Source organism: Myxine glutinosa, chromosome 8 (assembly GCF_964187855.1).
Source record: "Myxine glutinosa chromosome 8, kmMyxGlut1.1, whole genome shotgun sequence".
NCBI lineage: Eukaryota > Metazoa > Chordata > Myxini > Myxiniformes > Myxinidae > Myxine > Myxine glutinosa.
In genome coordinates this window covers 91,151,358-91,171,480 of record NC_136268.1, presented here as the reverse complement: position 1 = coordinate 91,171,480, position 20,123 = coordinate 91,151,358, and the positions used below count along the sequence as shown (strand labels likewise).

Sequence of the window (20,123 nt, the reverse complement as noted above, 5' to 3'; positions counted from 1 at the left end):
GTTGAAAAATGTGTGGTTCACAGGGGAGCGTGCCTCTGCGGACCACGAGGCAGCAAAAGTGTTCCCTGCTCAACTCGCGAGGCAGATCGAAAAGAAGAACACCTGCTCTGGGCGGTATCTCAATGCTGACGAGACTGGCCTCTTCTGGAAAAAGATGCCCACGAGAACTTTCATCTCAAAGGAGACAGCATCGGGATTCAAGGCTGCCAAGGACCGGGTATCTCTTCTCCTCTGTGCAAATGCAAAAGGGGACTTCATTCTGAATCCCATGATGTTGTACCGTTCCTTGAACCCGCGTGCTCTCAAGGGCAAGAACAAGCAAACTCTACCCGTGTTTTGGAGGGCCAGCAGGAAAGCCTGGATGATGGCAGCAATCTTCCTGGACTGGTTCCATAATTGTTTCGTTTCTCAGGTGGAGAGGTACATGTTGGAAAAAAAATCTTTGCATACAAGGTTCTCTTGCTCCTCGACAACGCTCCTAGCCACCCCGCGAACCTGGACGTGGCTCATCTAAACGTCGAGGTGATCTTCCTGCTGCCCAACACCACTTACCTCATCCAGCCACGAAACCAAGGTGTGATTTCAACATTTAAAACATATTACACCCGTAAATAATCGTTAGATTAAATAAGACGCGGTCGTAGCTTCAGGACGTCGATCTTTAATTGTCGACAAGCTTTCGACCAACAAAGGTCTTCTTCTGAGTCAGCCCCAAGTTCAACGGAAAACATCTTGAACTTCTTCCGTTGAACTTGGGGCTGACTCAGAAGAAGACCTTTGTTGGTCGAAAGCTTGTCGACAATTAAAGATCGACGTCCTGAAGCTACGTCCGCGTCTTATTTAATCTAACGATTATTTATTCAATACAAATGAGACGCCCTGCTCGTACTTTGGAGTTTCTACTATTTCTTACAGTTATATATATATATATATATATATATATATATATATATATATATATATATATATATATATATATATATATATATATATATAAATATATATATATTTATTTATTTATTTATATTTAATATGTTATTGGGCTTTAAGAAAATAAGACATTTAGATGTGCCATGTTGATGCATTAAAAAAGCTTTGAAATGATGGGTGTGCAGGGCTGACCGGTGTTTATGGCATCCCCCTGGAGAGCCAGATCCTTAGCTCGAAGTAAGAGGACAGTAATCCGAGCCAGAGAGGCATTGTAACCCAGTGAGAGGCACACACTGCCACGCTCAGGGGAGGCCTGTAGAAAATGGAACAATGGTATGAACGTTGGTCAGAGGCTTCTGTTTATATGCCATCTGTTCATGGAGTGCAATGAAAAAGCTGTAGGTTAATTGGCAAGGATTAGAAAGCAACGTAATAGGATGCATAATTTTGGCTTCCCTCAACTTCAAAATAAAGATTTTTTTTCATTTTTTTTTTCATTTTATTGATAACTTGGTATTTGTTTTTAACTTACAAATAATATAAGTCATTCTGATGTATTCTGAAAAATGTACAGGTTTGCTAATCTCCCAAATTTTTCAACGAAATTATATTTGTTAACATAGTGAACCTGATTAATACCTCTATGCCATCCTGTCAGCCCGATCCATTCAGTGAATCTACTTTCACTTCTACTTTGAATCCCAAAAAATTAAAATAAAACAGGACAGAGACACACACATTGATATATATTAATGCAATTCATATTCACTGATGTTCACAAACATTTCACATTTGCTATTTCATCACACCTTACACATTGATGTTTTTACCACTCGCATCCTGACAGTGTCATATCCAAACCTGCGCATGCGCAGTCGCCAAATCCAATTTGTTAGCAAACACGACGACAACAAACCAGAGAAGGTATCCCTAATCCACCTAGCAAAAACTTTCCAAAGATAGATGCGAGTGGAAGATGAAGACAAATGAACAAAAACACATACAGCCCCAACAATTGCAAAAAAGATGCAAGAAAAATATAAAACGTAATATCAACAGATATGCACTGACAACTGGGAAAATGATAAAAGAGCAGGAAGATAAAAAAAAAAAAAAAAAGTGGGCCAGATTGGGAGTAGACGAAGAATGCTCTTTAGAATGGCTAATAAGAGGTCAGCTCAACTGGGATGGAGAACTAATTATTATAAATGCCCAAGATCAAGGACACTACACTGATGGCTTTAAGAAAATGGTGGGACAGAGTCAATAGGACAAGTGTAGGTTCTGCAAAGTCGAAACACAAAGGGACAAGTGTAGGTTCTGCAAGGTAGAAACATAAAGTACGAGCATCCTCCTATTAGGATGTAAGAAAAACTCATGTCACAGCAGCTGTACACATAAAGGCACAACAAAGTATGTCGAGTAATCCACTGGCACATCTGCAAAAGTCTCAATATCCCAGTAACAAGAAAACTCATGGAAACGTGAACCAAAAGCAATTCCTGAAAACAAGAAAGTAATGCTCACATATGACTTAATGATCCAGTCAAGCGTAAACAACAAAACATAGCATTGCGACTGGATATAGTACTGTTACGTTTGTAGGGGGTAGGCAGTAATTACTTTAGTTCAGGTAGATTTGCATAAATTAGCACATACTCTGATTGTCGTGAAGATGAAGAACCACCATGTAATAAGTAGGGATCCGGTAGGTCGTGTGTTCGGATTAAGTGTTATGTGTGGCTATACGAAGGGTGGCTCTTGGGCTAATTACTCCCGCCAGGGAGTAATGCATTCGATCGTGGCTGTCTGTGTGTGTTCGTGTGTTTGTGAACAAGATATCTGGAAAAGTTCTGAACGGATTTGGATGAAAGTTGGTGGGATGATTGCCCTTGGGATAAGGAAGAATTGATTAGTTTGGGTGAAGCTTAGGATATTATTCCGGATCCAGGAATTTTTTGAAGGATTTTTTTACCATTGGAAGATAGGACTCAGCAGCGGCCACCCACAGCGGGAGTATGCGCTCTACTGAGTGGCATTCTAGTTAGCTCAGGGATTATGGGTAAATTATCCCTTGTACGTCGTTACCTCTGTATCTATCCCTTTGTCTCTTTTGGCACTGCACCATCGACACGTAGAGCTAGAATCGCACATTTAATGGCAATAATAATTGATAATAAACATACCGGAAGCCAGGACATTGAGCCCTACAGCTGACAACCCCAACTGGGAGGGAGGCACACACGACGGGCAGGCTGAGTCCACGCCTCCGAGGAGCTGTGGTTGGTCAAGGTTCTTGATTGACAGGAGCACTGGTAAGAAGGGACTCGCTGATTGGCGAAGCACGGCTGATGACGTGAGAGCATGGGTGATAAAAGAATGCGCTAGCGGACATTTTGCTTGCCTCTTCTCTTCGCTTTGCTCTCTTCGCTTTGATCTCTTCGCTTTGCTCTCTCTTCACCCTCTTTGCTTCTCTCTGCTCTCTGCGGCTGGTCTGCATCGCGGCAGTCGGCATTTGTCTCTCTCGTTCTGGACAATAAAGCGAACGATCGTGCTTGGACCATGGGCTCAAGGAAGCGATTGGACCGGCCGTGTTCGGAGACACCACTGGTAGGCGTGCAGAGGAAAAAGGCAGGGCCGCGGACCGAGGGCTGCAGCTTCCCACCGGGGACGACGGGGACAGGCCCGGCTGGAGGAGCGATCTGCACGCGGCCCGTTCGATTCGCGCAGAAGGGCTGTTGCATGCCGGCGGGTGCGGCCTAGTGAGCGAGGGCGTGCGGAGGCCTCGCAGCGCGGGAGCGAGCGGTTCGCGCTAACGAGCAAGCGGTTCCCGCCAACGACTTTGACGACCCCTGACGAGACCCCACCAGTGATCAGAGTTAAGTGCACCCACTCACGCATTATTTTCAGTTATCCTTCCCTGTGTCCATGTTTCAAGTCTGTTTGTGGGGACGTCCCAATTTAGGAAATTACTTGATCGTGTGTTTCTTTGTTACCGGCATTTCTTTTAAGAAAACCTGTTTCTTTTTGTACATTTAAAATCCGTTTCTGTGGAAAGTGTGAGTTTCTTTCCGCAGGTTTGAGGACGGCTGGTGAGATTTGTTCAGATAGGTGCTCTTCAGCATCCTCATCCTCCTCCTTCCCCTTCTCCCCCTCCCTCCCCCCCTCCCACCCCACCCCCTCCCCCCCTCCCACCCCACCCCCTCCCCCCCTCCCACCCCACCCCCTCCCCTCACACCCCCTGCCCCCCTCCCCCCCTCCATCCTCCCACCCACCCCCCAGTCCCCCCCTCCCCCCTCCCACCCCGCCTTCCCCCCTCCCCCTCCTCCCACCTCCTCTTCCCCCCTCCCACCCCCCTCTCCCCACGTGTATCAACTCCGCCACATATTGAACTGAATGCTTTGGAGTAACAGCTTGTTCGGCTGTCCGTTCCCTGGAAAGATTTTAATCGCCAGGAACGTGACAGTACTGAGGTACAAAAAAGGAAAAAAGGCATTGCTAATTGAGGTGTCAGTCCCTGGCGACTTTCGCCTAAACAAAGCAGAAATCAAGAAAATGACCACATACCAAGCCCTCAAAAATAAAGTGAAAAGATCCTGGAAGCAGAAGAGCACCAAAAATGTACCAGTTATTATTGGAGCAACGAAAATGATAAAAAGAACCTCAGAGATATTAACAACCATCACTAGGAATATGACAACAAACAAACTGCAATTTGAAGCTGTCCGAGGCTCAGTGATGACCCTCAAAAGAGCCCTCGGAACAAAACTTTGAGAATAAGAAAACTTCACAAAGTGGTCCATGAATCGTAATCCCTTACTGAAACGGATGTGGATGCATCGAAACCTGGGAGGACTCCATTCCACCTTCTGAAACCCGCATTTGGAGATAACAACCAACGACACACACACACACACACACACACACACACACACACACACACACACACACACACACACACACACACACACACACACACACACACACACACCTTACTTGTACATAATTAGATATTGAGAAGTAAAAGACAAATTTGGCGTTTATTGGACTACTGAGCCCTTCTGAATCTCTATTGTACGCCCCTCATAACGTGGTCAAGCCTCCACTGATACTATAAAAGTGAATTTGTATATTTGTTGGTTTGTTTATTTCTTTGTTTGTTTGTTACTTGCTCAAAAAAAAAGAAAAGATTTTCAAGAATATTGGTTGGTCTTGTGCATTATTCTGTCTGTCTGTGTGTTTATCTGTGGTAGGGGCAGCAAGTGTCATTCCTCTTTGGGGTATATAGATTACAGTCGATCTATGGTCGGGTCTCAATAACATTGGGTGTGTTCATTTACCAAGTTTCTTGTGGAGAGATCGCCAAGTGTTTTAAGCATTCGAGCAAGCACTCCATTCAAAACCGTTAAGGAACGGCTAGCTTGGAAATGCGCTAGCTAGCAGCTTGGTAAATGAGCACACCTCGGGCTTCCTCCCTTTCAGTTTCGTGTTATATAGCAGGAGCGAGTTTCAAAAGTTCACAACGAAAAACGCCATGTTAGCGCCAGGAAGGGTCATGTTATTAACCCAACCCTTGTGGGGTATATAGTGTACAGTAGATCTTCGCTCAGTTCTGTAAGTAAAACTTACCTCACTGATGTCGGGATTCCTCCAAATTTCTTTATTTAGTGTTATAAACAGCATTAGCGACTGTTTAAAAAGCTAATCATACATGTTTGTGGTTTATAATATTTTTACTTCTGTAAGCAAATAGCATGATAAGCTATTTATAAACGTTGACTCGACGTTTGTACAAGGAGGAAAAATCCCTTGGGGAGGTGGGATATTATTGGTATTAATAGTGTTTTGTAATATCTATATTATAATAGCCGTAGATGATTCTGTCTGTCTGTCTGTCTGTCTATCTGTTGGGTGTCTGTCCGGGGTGTGGCTTACTCGGTTTGCAGAGTAGCTCCACCCATAGCTCCACCCATTCTGGGAGTGGCTATGAACAAATATCCACCATTTTATTAACTCGCATAGCTTTGAGTCCTGTTTTGTAGGCCCGTGGTGTCTTGCTCTCCCCCAGTTTTATTTCAAATCAAATTCGATAAATCATTTCATTTTTCACAGTCGCTAACATAGTTTTAGACTCGGTTGAAAAAAAACGGGAAGAAAATCCGATGAAAGTTGCCGTTTATAGAACGAAATGAATTCTCAAAGGCCTGTAACTTCAAGGCCATTGAGTCTCTCTCACGCCTTTATCTCCAATCTAACTCACCATATGATTTCATTTTTATCGATGGTTTTACTTTTAGACTCGGTGTCAGCAATAATTGAGAACAATCCACACACGCGGGAAAATGCAGAGATATATTTTTTAAAATCGCGTCATGGTGTATCATACACCGCCCAACATGACACCGACGGCAATGTGTCGATATATATTAAAAATTCGCTTTTGCTTTTCCGTTATGATATATTACTATTTCGTTTGATGATAGTCGTCACAAAAACGTCAACAATGATGCCGACATATATTTCTTCGTTTTTATTTCATTCAACATATTAGCCGGAAGTAAAATATGTTTCAGGAAATTACCGAGAGATATTTCTTCGTTTTTTTTATTAGTTATGTGCGCATACACTTTAAATAGGTTTATTTGAAATCTTTAATTTTCCACAAACATTCCACACACGCGGGAAAATGCAGAGATATATTTTTTTAAAATCGCGTCATGGTGTATCATACACCGCCCAACATGACACCGACGGCAATGTGTCGATATCTATTTTAAATTCGATATATCATTTCATTTTTCACAGTCGCTAACATAGTTTTAGACTCGGTTGAAAAAAAACGAGAAGAAAATCCGATGAAAGTTGCCGTTTATAGAACGAAATGAATTCTCAAATGCCTGTAACTTCAAGGCCATTGAGTCTCTCTCACGCCTTTATCTCCAATCTAACTCACCATATGATTTCATTTTTATCGATGGTTTTAGAGTCGGTGTCAGCAATAATTGAGAACATTCCACACACGCGGGAAAATGCAGATATATTTTTTAAAATCGCGTCATGGTGTATCATACACCGCCTAACATGACACCGACGGCAACGTGTCGATACATATTAAAAATTCGATATATCATTTCATTTTTCACAGTCGCTAACATAGTTTTCGACTCGGTTGAAAAAAAACGGGAAGGAAATCCAATGAAAGTTGCCGTTTATAGAACGAAATGAATTCTCAAACGCCTGTAACTTCAACTTCAAGGCCATTGAGTCTCTCTCACGCCTTTATCTCCAATCTAACTCACCATATGATTTCATTTTTATCGATGGTTTTGGACTCGGTGTCAGCAATAATTGAGAACATTCCACACACGCGGGAAAATGCAGAGATATATTTTTAAAAATCGCGTCATGGTGTATCATACACCGCCCAACATGACACCGACGGCAACGTGTCGATATATATTAAAAATTCGCTTTTGCTTTTCCGTTAAGATATATTACTTTTTCGTTTGATGACAGTCGTCACAAAAACGTCAACAATGATGCCGACATATATTTCTTCGTTTTTATTTAATTCAACATTATTAGCCGGAAGTAAAATATGTTTCAGGAAATTACCGAGAGATATTTCTTCGTTTTTTAAAATTAGTTATGTGCGAATACACTTTAAATAGGTTTATTTGAAATCTTTAATTTTCCACAATATAATTTACTTGCCATTTATCATTTGATGATTACGAGACAAATTCCTCTTGAGGATCGTGACAATTCATGCGCTGCGTGGAAACTTCTATTTCCAAAATGAATGAGACGATCGATGAAGAACGCAGACTTGAACAGGATGCAGCAAGAAAACGAATGAGACGGGCGAACGAGTCCATCGACGAACGTCAATGCAAACTTGCGGGGTCACCCGTGGGAATCCCACGGGCATGGATGTGTGTGACATTTCGACATATTGAGTTAGATGCTGCACATTCATTTTTACAAAATGGTTACTGGCAAGTCATCAGATCCAGAAATGGTGTAAAAACCACCGTTTAGAGGCCATTTTTCCCCGCAAAGCGGGGGTTGGCCTTTTCGGGGACCGTGGTAGTTGTTGTTTTTTTGTCCCCTTTTTGAAGCAATGTTTTACGGCCGGATGCCCTTCCTGACGCCAACCCTTTTTGCCGCCTTCAACGACAAACAGGGAATTACCAGTGAACTGGTACTCAATTAGCCGACCTCGGAAGGATGACAGGCTGAGTCAACCCCCCTGGCATTAATTCGGCGATCGACCGAGATTCGAACCCAGGATCCTAAGCCGGCACCCTAGCCGCTAGCCCAACACCAGAAATGGTGTCATGAACACAATTTATTTACGCACAAGCACAAAAGCAAGACGGGCCGATTTCCGATTCCGACGGGCCGACGGGCGAGACGGGCCGATTTCCGATTCCGACGGGCCGATTTGGAGCAAGAAAAAGAACGAGACGGGAGAAAAAGGAGAGAAACGAGATGGGGAAAGCCGATTGGAGAGGCGAGTGAGGCGCGATTGGAGAGGAGTGTGAGGCGCGATTGGAGAGGAGTGTGAGGCACGATTGGAGAGGAGTGTGAGGCGTGATTGGAGAGGAGTGTGAGGCACGATTGGAGAGGAGTGATTGGAGGGGAGTGTGAGGCACGATTGGAGAGGAGTGTGAGGCACGATTGGAGAGGAGTGTGAGGCGCGATTGGAGAGGAGTGTGAGGCGCGATTGGAGAGGAGTGTGAGGCGCGATTGGAGAGGCGTGTGAAGGATTGCAGAGGAGAGGAGTGTGAGGGATTGGAGAGGTGAGGGATTGGAAAGGAGAGGGATGTGAGGGTTTGGAGAGGAGAGGAGTGCTAGGTGGAGAGAGGAGAGTGTCAGGTGGAGACAGGAGAGTGTCAGGTGGAGACAGGAGAGTGTCAGGTGGAGAGGAGTGAGGGGTCACATATTATGTGAAATAACTAAATTCACACCATTTCTGGATCTGATGACTTGCCAGTAACCATTTTGTAAAAATGAATGTGCAGCATATAACTCAATATGTCGAAATGTCACACACATCCATGCCCGTGGGATTCCCACGGGTGACCCCGCTAGTCATTAATATTATGCTATTATCGTTCGTGTTGTTATTCAAAGTGGCCTTGTAAAAACGCCACGATAAAGCTAACTTAATATGGGTATACACCTCAACATGCAACCCCATTGACGGAAATGGTGGGGAAAACCTGCTCAGGGGAGAAAACCCCCTTGGGGAGGGGGGCAAATGAATGCGCTACAACCTTCATTATGTAACCCTTAGTCATCCTGTCAAGTTTGGTTGAGATTGGATAAGTAATGACAGAATGTATTGGGGTCAAAAATTCATCAGACACACAGACAGACAGGCAGACACGAAATGGCGTATTTTAGTATGATGATGTCAATCGCCTACAGGTCACAATTTAAACCTATCTTTATGAAACGTCATCAAATGGTATAGTTGGTCAGAAGGAAGAAGTTTGATTTTGAGGTCTAAAGGTCAACATGGGCCAAAGCACAATAACTTTGTCGAATTTCTAAAATCCATTAATTCCATGGCCGATAAAAAGAAGAAGAAGTTGGCTGATGAAGGGGATGTTAGCTGACTTCCAAGCAGATGGCAGATGTTCTCGGGCAAATTATAGGGTGAACATCTGTCAGTGAAGCAATGAGTAACAATGCCTAATATCTCGACAATAAGAGAGATGTTTGTCTATCTACCTGTCTGTGTGTGATGCCATTTTTCTCAGAGATGGCCCAAACAGGTCTTCATCAAACTTACAGATGGTCATACGTGAGTGCTGGGCTGCCGGTTGCTGGCAGGTGATCAGGAAAAAAGATGTTTTTTTGAAAATTTGATTTAAAAAAAAGAAAGAACAAGTACAGATACTTTCAAAGTACACCGCCGCCATGCCAAATAATTAAATATCCTAAAGTGCGGCATTGCCGGGGCGCCTCCGGCGTCCGGCAATAACGCAGTGCAGCTCATAGAGGCTGCATTGGGATGGAGAGGTGTACACTAATTGATTGATTAATTGTATAATTAAAATCAATAAAAGATTATCACAAAATATTTTCTTAATCAATTGGCTAAAAGCATAACTAAACCACTCGTGCTTCATCCGAAGATGTATCTTTTAGAAATTTAATTAAATAAGTCATTAATAAAAAATTAAATAATTAATTGATTAATCAATAAAGAATTAATCAATTAATCAATAAATAATTAATCGATTAAATGATTAATCAATAAATCAAAAATATCCTTGATAGCCACATCACTTGGTCACTCATGTCCAAATATTAGCTTCCGAGCTCAAAAGGTGCCTGAGATATTGGCCAAATGAGAAAGAAAATAAATAAATGATTAATCATGAAAATAAATAAATAATAATCATTAAAAAATTAAATTATTATTCAATTCGGTCAAAGAACACATAAACCACCACCATTTCATCAGAATCTGTACCTTGAAAAACAAAAAAAATTAGTCATTAATCGAATAATTAAATAATTAATCGATTAATTGATTAATTGATTAATTAATAAATCAAAAATAATCAATGCAGCCAAATCACCTGGTCATTGGCATGTACAAATATCAGCTTCCTAACTCAAAAGGTGCCTGAGTTAATGGTCAGAAGAGAAAGCAAATTTGATTAATTAAATATGTACTTAATTAATCGCTAATAATTAAATAACTCCTCAATTAATTGATTAATCAAAAAACAAAAAATATCGTTTTTGACAAAGGACTTGCTCACGATTGTGCCCAAATTTCAGCTTCCTCGCTCAAAGGATGGCTGAGATATCGCCCGGACAAACAAACAAACAAACAAGTACAGATACATTCAAAGTACACCGCCCCCAACCCCCCATGCCAAATAATTAAATATCCTACAGCGCGGCATTGCCGGGGCGCCTCCGGCGCCCGGCAATACCGCAGTTCAGCTCATAGAGGCTGCATTGGGAGGGAGAGGTGTACACTAATTGATTGATTAATTGTATAATTAAAATCAATAAAAGATTATCACAAAATATTTTCTTAATCAATTGGCTAATAGCATAACTAAACCACTAGTGCTTCATCCGAAGATGTATATTTTAGATATTTAATTAAATAAGTCATTAATAAAATATTTAATAATTAATTGATTAATCAATAAATAATTAATCGATTAATCAATAAATAATTAATCGAGTAAATGATTAATCAATAAATCAAAAATATTCTTGATAGCCACATCACTTGGTCACTGTCATGTCCAAATATTAGCTTCCCAGCTCAAAAGGTGCCTGAGATATTGGCCAAACGAGAAAGAAAATAAATAAATGATTAATAATGAAAATAAGTAAATAATAATCTTTAAAAAATTAAATTATTAATCAATTCGGTCAGAGAACACATAAACCACCACCATTTCATCAGAATCTGTAACTGTTTTTTTTTTGTTTTTTTTGTAATTAATCGAATAATTAAACAATTAATCGATTAATTGATTAAATGCTTAATCAATAAATCAAAAATATCCTTCATAGCCACATCACTTGGTCACTCTCATGTCCAAATATTAGCTTCCCAGCTCAAAAGGTGCCTGAGATATTGGCCAAATGAGAAAGAAAATAAATAAATGATTAATAATGAAAATAAATAAATAATAATCATTAAAAAATTAAATTATTAATCAATTCGGTCACAAAACACATAAACCACCACCATTTCATCAGAATCTGTAACTGGGGAAAAATTTTTTTTTAGTAATTAATAGAATAATTAAATAATTAATTGATTAATTGATCAATCAATAAATCAAAAATATCCTTGATAGCCACATCACTTGGTCACTCATGTCCAAATATTAGCTTCCGAGCTCAAAAGGTGCCTGAGATATTGGCCAAATGGGAAAGAAAATAAATAAATGATTAATAATGAAAATAAATATATAATAATCATAACAAAATTCAATTATTAATCAATTCTGTCAGAGAACACATAAACCACCACCATTTCATCAGAATCTGTAACTTTAAAAAAAAATTTTTAGTCATTAATCGAATAATTAAATAATTAATTTATTAATTGATTAATTAATAAATCAAAAATAGCCTTTGCAGCCAAATCACCTGGTCATTGGCATGTCCAAATATCAGCTTCCTAACTCAAAAGGTGCCTGAGATATTGGCCAAATGAGAAAGAAAATAAATAAATGATTAATAATGAAAATAAATAAATAATAATCATAAAAAAATTAAATTATTTATCAATTCGGTCAGAGAACACATAAACAACCACCATTTCATCAGAATCTGTAACTTAAAAAAAATAAATTTTTAGTCATTAATCGAATAATTAAATAATTAATCGATTCATTGATTAATTGATTTATTAATAAATCGAAAATAGCCTTTGCAGCCAAATCACCTGGTCATTGGCATGTCCAAATATCAGCTTCCTAACTCAAAAGGTGCCTGAGTTAATGGTCAGAAGAGAAAGGAAATTTGATTAATTAAATAAGTACTTAATTAATCACTAATAATTAAATAACTCCTCAATTAATTGATTAATCAAAAAACAAAAAATAACTTTTTGACAAAGGACTTGCTCACTATTGTGCCAAAATTTCAGCTTCCTAGCTCAAAGGATGGCTAGGATATCGCTCGGACAAACAAACAAACAAATAAACAAACTAGAAAGAAAGAAAGAAAGAAAGAAAACAAGTACAGATACATTCAAAGTACACCGCCCCCATGCCAAATAATTAAATATCCTGCAGCGCGGCACTGCCGGGGCGCCTCCGGCGCCCGGCAATACCGCAGTGCAGCTCATAGAGGCTGCATTGGGAGGGAGAGGTGTACATTAATTGATTGATTAATTGTATAACTAAAATCAATAAAAGATTATCACAAAATATTTTCTTAATCAATTGGCTAATAGCATAACTAAACCACTAGTGCTTCATCTGAAGATGTATCTTTTAGAAATTTAATTAAATAACTCATTAATAAAAAATTAAATAATTAATTGATTAATCAATAAATAATTAATCGATTAATCAATAAATAATTAATCGATTAAATGATTAATCAATAAATCAAAAATATCCTTGATAGCCACATCACTTGGTCACTGTCATGTCCAAATATTAGCTTCCCAGCTCAAAAGGTGCCTGAGATATTGGCCAAATGAGAGAAAATAAATAAATGATTAATAATGAAAATAAAGAAATAATAATCATGAAAAAATTAAATTATTAATCAATTCGGTCACAGAACACATAAACCACCACTATTTCATCAGAATCTGTAACTGATTTTTTTTTTTTTTTTTTAGTAATTAATCGAATAATTAAATAATTAATCGATTAATTGATTAATTGATCAATAAATAAATCAAAAGTATCCTTCATAGCCACATCACTTGGTCACTCATGTCCAAATATTAGCTTCCGAGCTCAAAAGGTGCCTGAGATATTGGCCAAATGAGAAAGAAAATAAATAAATGATTAATAATCAAAATAAATAAATAATCATTAAAAAAAATTTTTTATTAATCAATTGAGTCAGAGAACACATAAACCACCACCATTTCATCAGAATCTGTAACTTTAAAAAAAAAATTTTTTGTCATTAATCGAATAATTAAATAATTAATCGATTAATTGATTAATTAATAAATCAAAAATATCCTTTGCAGCCAAATCACCTGGTCATTGGCATGTCCAAATATCAGCTTCCTAACTCAAAAGGTGCCTGAGTTAATGGTCAGAAGAGAAAGGAAATTTGATTAATTAAATAAGTACTTAATTAATCGCTAATAATTAAATAACTCCTCAATTTATTGATTAATCAAAATCAAAATCAAAATCAAAAGGCCCCCTTCGGTGCCTGGCAGTGACGATTTGCAATGCCTGGAGATGGCATAGGAAAGGAGCGGTGTACAACAAGAAAACAACCAGAGTGAAAACTGAGTACTCCCTTTCAGCGTGCGTCACTGCCGAGCCCCCTTCGGTGCCCGGCAATGACGATTTGCAATGCCTCGAGATGGCATAGGGAAGGTGCGGTGTACAAAAAAAAGTTGACTAAAAGATCGCTCTGTAGTGTCTAAGCCTTTGGAGCTTTGTGAAAGGTAATATTAACTGATGCCTGACCCGAATCCTTCGTATGTGTAAGGAAGTATTTTAGGCCCTCACAAAAAATAGAAAAATTAGAACGACACTCTTCGACATCAGAACGTCGACTGATATGCATCTGGCTACATTATTACATCATTATAATACTTGTATCAAGTTTGATTTAAATCCATTCAGCTGTGCTCTAGTTAGCACATTTTTACCTGACATGACCTCTGACCTTTGGCATTTGACCTCAGAACCCCCAAAATATTATGAGTTAATCTTTACATCATTATATACTACCGGTCAAAAGTTTTAGAACACCTCAATTTTTCCAGTTTTTATTGAAATTTACACAATTTAATGTCCAGTGAATAACCTGAAATGCTACAAAGCTAAGCAGTAAACTGCTCGAGGTTAAAAAAAAGTTTAGGTTAGCAAAAACGGGAAAATAATGTGAATTGCACAGTTATATTGTAAAAAAAAAAAAAAAAACCCTTTCTTCAGGGAACAAGTAAAGGGTTAACAACTTACAGCTGTTCTGCAGCAATTTATACAGGTGTTGAAAGTTGATGCAAACAATTTGTACAGCTGTCCCAACCTCTGCTGATTACTTGATTACAAACCCTCTGTCTGTATCAAAGCAGTATTGGAACAGACTGTTATTGCACCCTCTGAAGCATTATTTGGACAATATTGCACTGCAGGAAGTAGTATATTGTAAACTGGAGGAAACGCTGACAGGAAGATGGCAGACCCAAAGCCACAACAGAATCAGAAGACAAGTTTCTGAGAGTCAACAGCTTGCGTGATAGGTGGCTCACAGGACAGCAGCTTCAAGCACAGCTTAACACTGGTCGAAGTAAGCAAGTCTCAGTTTCAACTGTGAAGAGAAGACCGAGCTGCAGGTTTGACAGGTCGAGTGGCAGTAAGAAAGCCATTGCTAAGATGGCAAAATAAAAAAAAGAGGCTTGCCTGGGCCATGAAACACCGCCAGTGGACTACTGAAGACTGGAAGAAGGTCTTATGGACCGATGAATCAAAATTTGAAATATTTCGTTCATCATGCAGGGTTTTTGTACGCCGTCGAGTAGGCGAAAGGATGGCTCCTCAGTGTGTGACACCAACTGTCAAACATGGAGGAGGAAGCGTGATGGTCTGGGGCTCTTTTGCTGGATCCAGAGTCGGCGACTTGCACAGAGTGACTGGCACCCTGAACCAAAAGGACTACCACAGCATTTTGCAGCGCCATGCAATTTAAAAAAAAAAAAAAAAAAAAACACCTTTAGAGGCCATTTTTCCCCGCAAGCGGGGGTTGGCCTTTTTCGGGGACCATGGTTGTTGTTGTTTTTTTTGGTCCCCTTTTTTTAAAGCAATGTTTTACAGCCGGATGCCCTTCCTGCCGCCAACCCTTTTTGTCACCTTTTTACGACACACAGGGAATTACCAGTGAACTGGTACTCAATTTGCCGACCTCGGAAGGATGAACAGGCTGAGTCAACCCCCTTGGCGTTAATTCAGCAATCGACCGGGATTCAAACCCAGGATCTTAGGTATCCTAAGCTGGCACCCTAGCTGCTAGCCCAACACCAGCATACCCTCTGGTATACGCCTAGTTGGTCAGTGGTTCATCCTACAGCAAGATAATGACCCTAAACAATCCTCCAGGCTATGTCAAAACTACCTTCGAGGAAAAGAACAAGACGGTAGGCTTCAAATCATGGAATGGCCAGCACAGTCTCCAGACTTAAACCCCATCGAGCTGGTTTTGGGATGAACTGGACAGAAGGGTGAAAGCAAAGCAACCTACAAGTGCAACACATTTGTGGAAACTTCTGCAACAGTGTTGGGAAGAACTTCCCGAACAATATTTGATTTCCATTGTGGAAAGAATGCCACGAGTGTGTTCGGCGGTTATATCTGCAAAAGGTGGCTACTTTGCTGAGTCAAAATTTTAAATTAATTTTGTTAAACAAAATGATTCTACGATTTATTTTTTTATCTCCAATTGTTTATTTGTTCTATGCTTAATTTCAGAGTACATTAAGACATTAAACTGCATATATTTCAATAAAAACTGGAAAAATTTAGGTGTTCTAAAACTATTGACCGGTAGTGTACATATATGTACCAAGTTTTAATTAGATCCTTTTAGCCATTCTCAAGTTATAAACCTATTACAGACTTTGACCTTTAACCTTTGACCTCTTGACCCCAAATTCTAATCATTTAAAATTTACATCATTATACATACCGGGGGGGAATCCGGCCGGGGGCATCCAGGAAGGGCATCCGGCCATAAAACATTGCTTCAAAAAAGGGGACCAACAAAAACAACAACAACCACGGTGCCCGAAAAAGGCCAACCCCCGCTTTGCAGGGTAAAATGGCCTCTAAAGGTGTTTTTTTTATTTATACATACCCATACCAATTTCGAATTAGATCACTTCAGCCATTCTCAAGTTATAGACCTATTACAGATTTGACCTTTGACCTCTGACCCCAAAATTTAATCACCTAATCTTTACAATATTATACATAGCTGTGCCAAGTTTGAATTGGATCACTTCAGCCGTTCTCAAGATATAGACCTATTACAGATTTGACCTTTGACCCCAAAATCGAATCACATAATCTTTACAATATTATACATACCTGTGCCAACTTCGAATTGGATCACTTCACCTGTTCTCAAGTTATAGACCTATTACAGATTTGACCTTTGACCCCAAAATCGAATTACCTAATCTTTACAATATTATACATACCTGTACCAAGTTTGAATTGGATCACTTCAGCCATTCTCAAGTTATAGACCGATTACAGATTTGACCTTTGACCCCAAAATCTAATCACTTAATCTTTACAATATTATACATACCTGTACCAAGTTTGAATTCGATTACTTCAGCCGTTCTCAAGTTATCGACATATTCCAGATTTGACCTTTGACCCCAAAATCTAATCACTTAATCTTTACAATATTATACATACCTGTGCCAAGTTTGAATTCGATCACTTCAGCCGTTCTTAAGTTATAGACATATTCCAGATTTGACCTTTGACCCCAAAATCTAATCACTTAATCTTTAAATATTATACATACCTGTACCAAGTTTGAATTCGATCACTTCAGCCGTTCTCAAGTTATAGACATATTCCAGATTTGATCTTTGACCCCAAAATCTAATCACTTAATCTTTACAATATTATACATACCTGTGCCAAGTTTGAATTCGATCACTTCAGCCATTCTCAAGTTATAGACCTATTACAGACTTTGACCTTTGACCTCTCGACTCCAAAATCTAATCAGTTAATCTTTACATCATTCTACATAAGTGTACCAAAGTTGGTCAGCATTCCATCTCTGGTTCACAATTTATCGTGGTGAAAGTATTTTTTACCTAACATGACCTCTGACCTTTGCCCTTTGACCTCGTGACCCAAAAATCGAATCAGTTCATCTTTACCTCATTATACATACCTGTGCCAAATTTGACTAAGATCCCTTTGGCAGTTCTCAAGTTATCACGGTAACGAAAACCTATCACGGACGGACGGACAGACAACCGGACGGACAACCTGAAAACATAATGCCTCCGGCCTATTCCAGATTCGTCGGCGGAGGCATAAAAACAATTTTATCTTACTATAATTCACCAAATGTCCGTCTGTCTGTTCGAAGGTACCGTAAAAACTGCTGAACCGATCGCAAAAATATTTTGGGTGGATAATCCTGGGACCTCCAGGAGTAAAATAGGCTATTTCGTTTTCCCAATTTCAGCTTTGGTCGCCAGCATTGTCAGGTTTGTACTCCCGCATAACATTCGCATTCGCATAACGTTCATTGTGACGATGCCCTCATTGTGACGATGTTGTGACGATGTATGTGTTCACTGTAGTGTTTGACGTGATGGTGTGAATGTAATTTCGTAATGTTTTTCGTTTCGTAATCCTTTAATGAACTTTTAATGTTTAATGAACGTTTAATGCCCTTCGATGTCCGGGGCCGCACGCGCGCTACACTGGACGGGCCAGCGTGTACCTTGCCCTTCGCCGTCATGCTCGGGTAAACCGCTGAGCCCCATCCGTGATGGGGACTGGGGCTTGCGACAGTGTCCCACGAACGAGGAATTCCCAGTAAGTGTGAGTCATCAGCTCGCGTTGATTAAGTCCCTGTCCTTTGTGCACACCGCCCGTCGCCGCACAAACATCACAATGAAACACAATCACAATTCACATATTCGTGCAATTCGAGAAAAGGAACTTTTATCAGCAATGTCGTCTATCCTGAAGTTCTAAGCTGAAGAAGAGGTACAAAATCATTCAATTATTTTCCCCAAAGAAAAGCGTACAGTTGATATCACGATTTGAAACACGATGGAATAATATTTACCGATATGAACAGTGATGTGGCTTTTATTGAAATTCTAAAGATACTGTTTAGATTTTGATGATTTACGTGTGATATGATTTGAATGATGTTTATACAAATTGTTTAAAATAAAAAATTTCTGCCTTCAATTTCTGATATTTTGCCTTTTCATTTCGGCTTCCCAATTGAAGCCCCACCCATAGGGCGGGTACCGTTGCTAGTTTCTTAAAAATACCAACAAGATTAGAACAGCACCGGGCAATGCCGGGTACTCATGCTAGTACGGTATTACATAAAAGCAAAAAATATATGTATGGGCGAAAAAAAACATTTCTGACAGTAAAGAGAATTTTTTTATTAATTGATTACCATGTGAGATTACCATTGATAAAGTAAATTACAGCAAATGTTAAAATTGTTGGACATTAACCTGCGTGCACCTTTCGAATCTACGGACACAAGATGTTTGAACATTTCTTAGCAAACTCCACTCTCATCTTTTATGAATTTTGCTGCCATCATTTATCTGAAAAGAAAGATTGGGTAATTAATTTCATTTGTAAGTTAGTTAGTTAATGGATTTGTGGGATGTTATTTATCATCTCTTCATTTACAAAGTTTTACTTGTTGTACAAGTCGTCATAGTTTTCCTTCCAGTGTTTTTTTTACATCCTGCAGTTCTGTCAGTACTTCCCCTTTCTTACTCTTTACTGTTTGCATTCTGTTTTTTGACTTACTCGTAATTTTCTTGATGGTCAAATACACCTCTTTAGACTTGGTAGTTTGGTGCTCTGGATCTCTTAGCCATTTGTCTTTACATCCTTTAATTATCCACTTTACCTATTTTGTAAGGAAGTTGTGCCTAGACCGCATGTTAGGGTCTCCATTTTTTCCCCACTTTTTGATCTGGAGCGCTCCTCATTTAGTCGTATGACTTCTTCGCTGATCCAAGGTTTTGGTTTTTGCACTTCCTTCTTCCCCAGCATTTCTTTTGATGTATCATTAAAAGTAATCTTGATACCTTCCCATAATTTGGCTACATCAGTATTTTCCTCATTGAATAGAGGAACAGATCTTCCTCCAATTTCAGTTTTGTAGTTTCTTCTTTTGGTTTGATGGGTAAGTTTGAAAATGTCATACCGCTTTGGGTCGTTTGGTTTAGGTTAAAATTTCAATTTTAGTTTGGCATTTGCGAGCACCAATTGGTGATCACATCCTGTATCTGCACTTTAGAAACTTCTTGAATTTGTGATACATCTCTTCCATTGATTCTTAATCATAATGGAGTCAATCTTATTGTGAGTCCTTTGAGCAGGCGATTCTCAGGTCCTTTGTATATTGAATTTTTTCAGCTTAAACATAGTGTTGGTTATACACAGGCTGTTTACAGCACAGAAGGTAAGTCATTTCTCCCCTCTGACATTGTCATTACCGCAACCATATTTCCCTATAACTTCTGTCCAATTTGAGTTGTCACTGCCAACCTTGACATTTAGATCTCCAACAATGATTCATATGTCCTTTTCGGGGCTTTGTTAATTTCACTTTGCAGTGAGTCATAAAACTCACTCACTCATCCATACTTTCTTCCTGGTCTGTATCGTTGGGAGCATACACCTGCATGATATACCTGGTGTTGGCCTAATGGTTAGGGGAGCGGGTTTGGGATCCTAAGGTGCTGA

General features: G+C 39.4%; 1 protein-coding gene across 3 annotated transcripts in view; it reads right to left on the bottom strand.

Moving 5' to 3' along the window:
• The window catches only part of LOC137417028 (synaptotagmin-15), a 115,297-nt gene that overhangs the window by 34,865 nt on the left and 60,309 nt on the right, over nt 1-20,123 (bottom strand). For all 3 annotated transcript variants that reach the window (XM_078783506.1, XM_068102747.2, XM_078783507.1), the window contains one exon: nt 1,123-1,243. In XM_078783506.1, the coding sequence (XP_078639632.1) occupies nt 1,123-1,243 (121 nt within the window). The remainder of the gene's footprint in view (nt 1-1,122; nt 1,244-20,123) is intronic.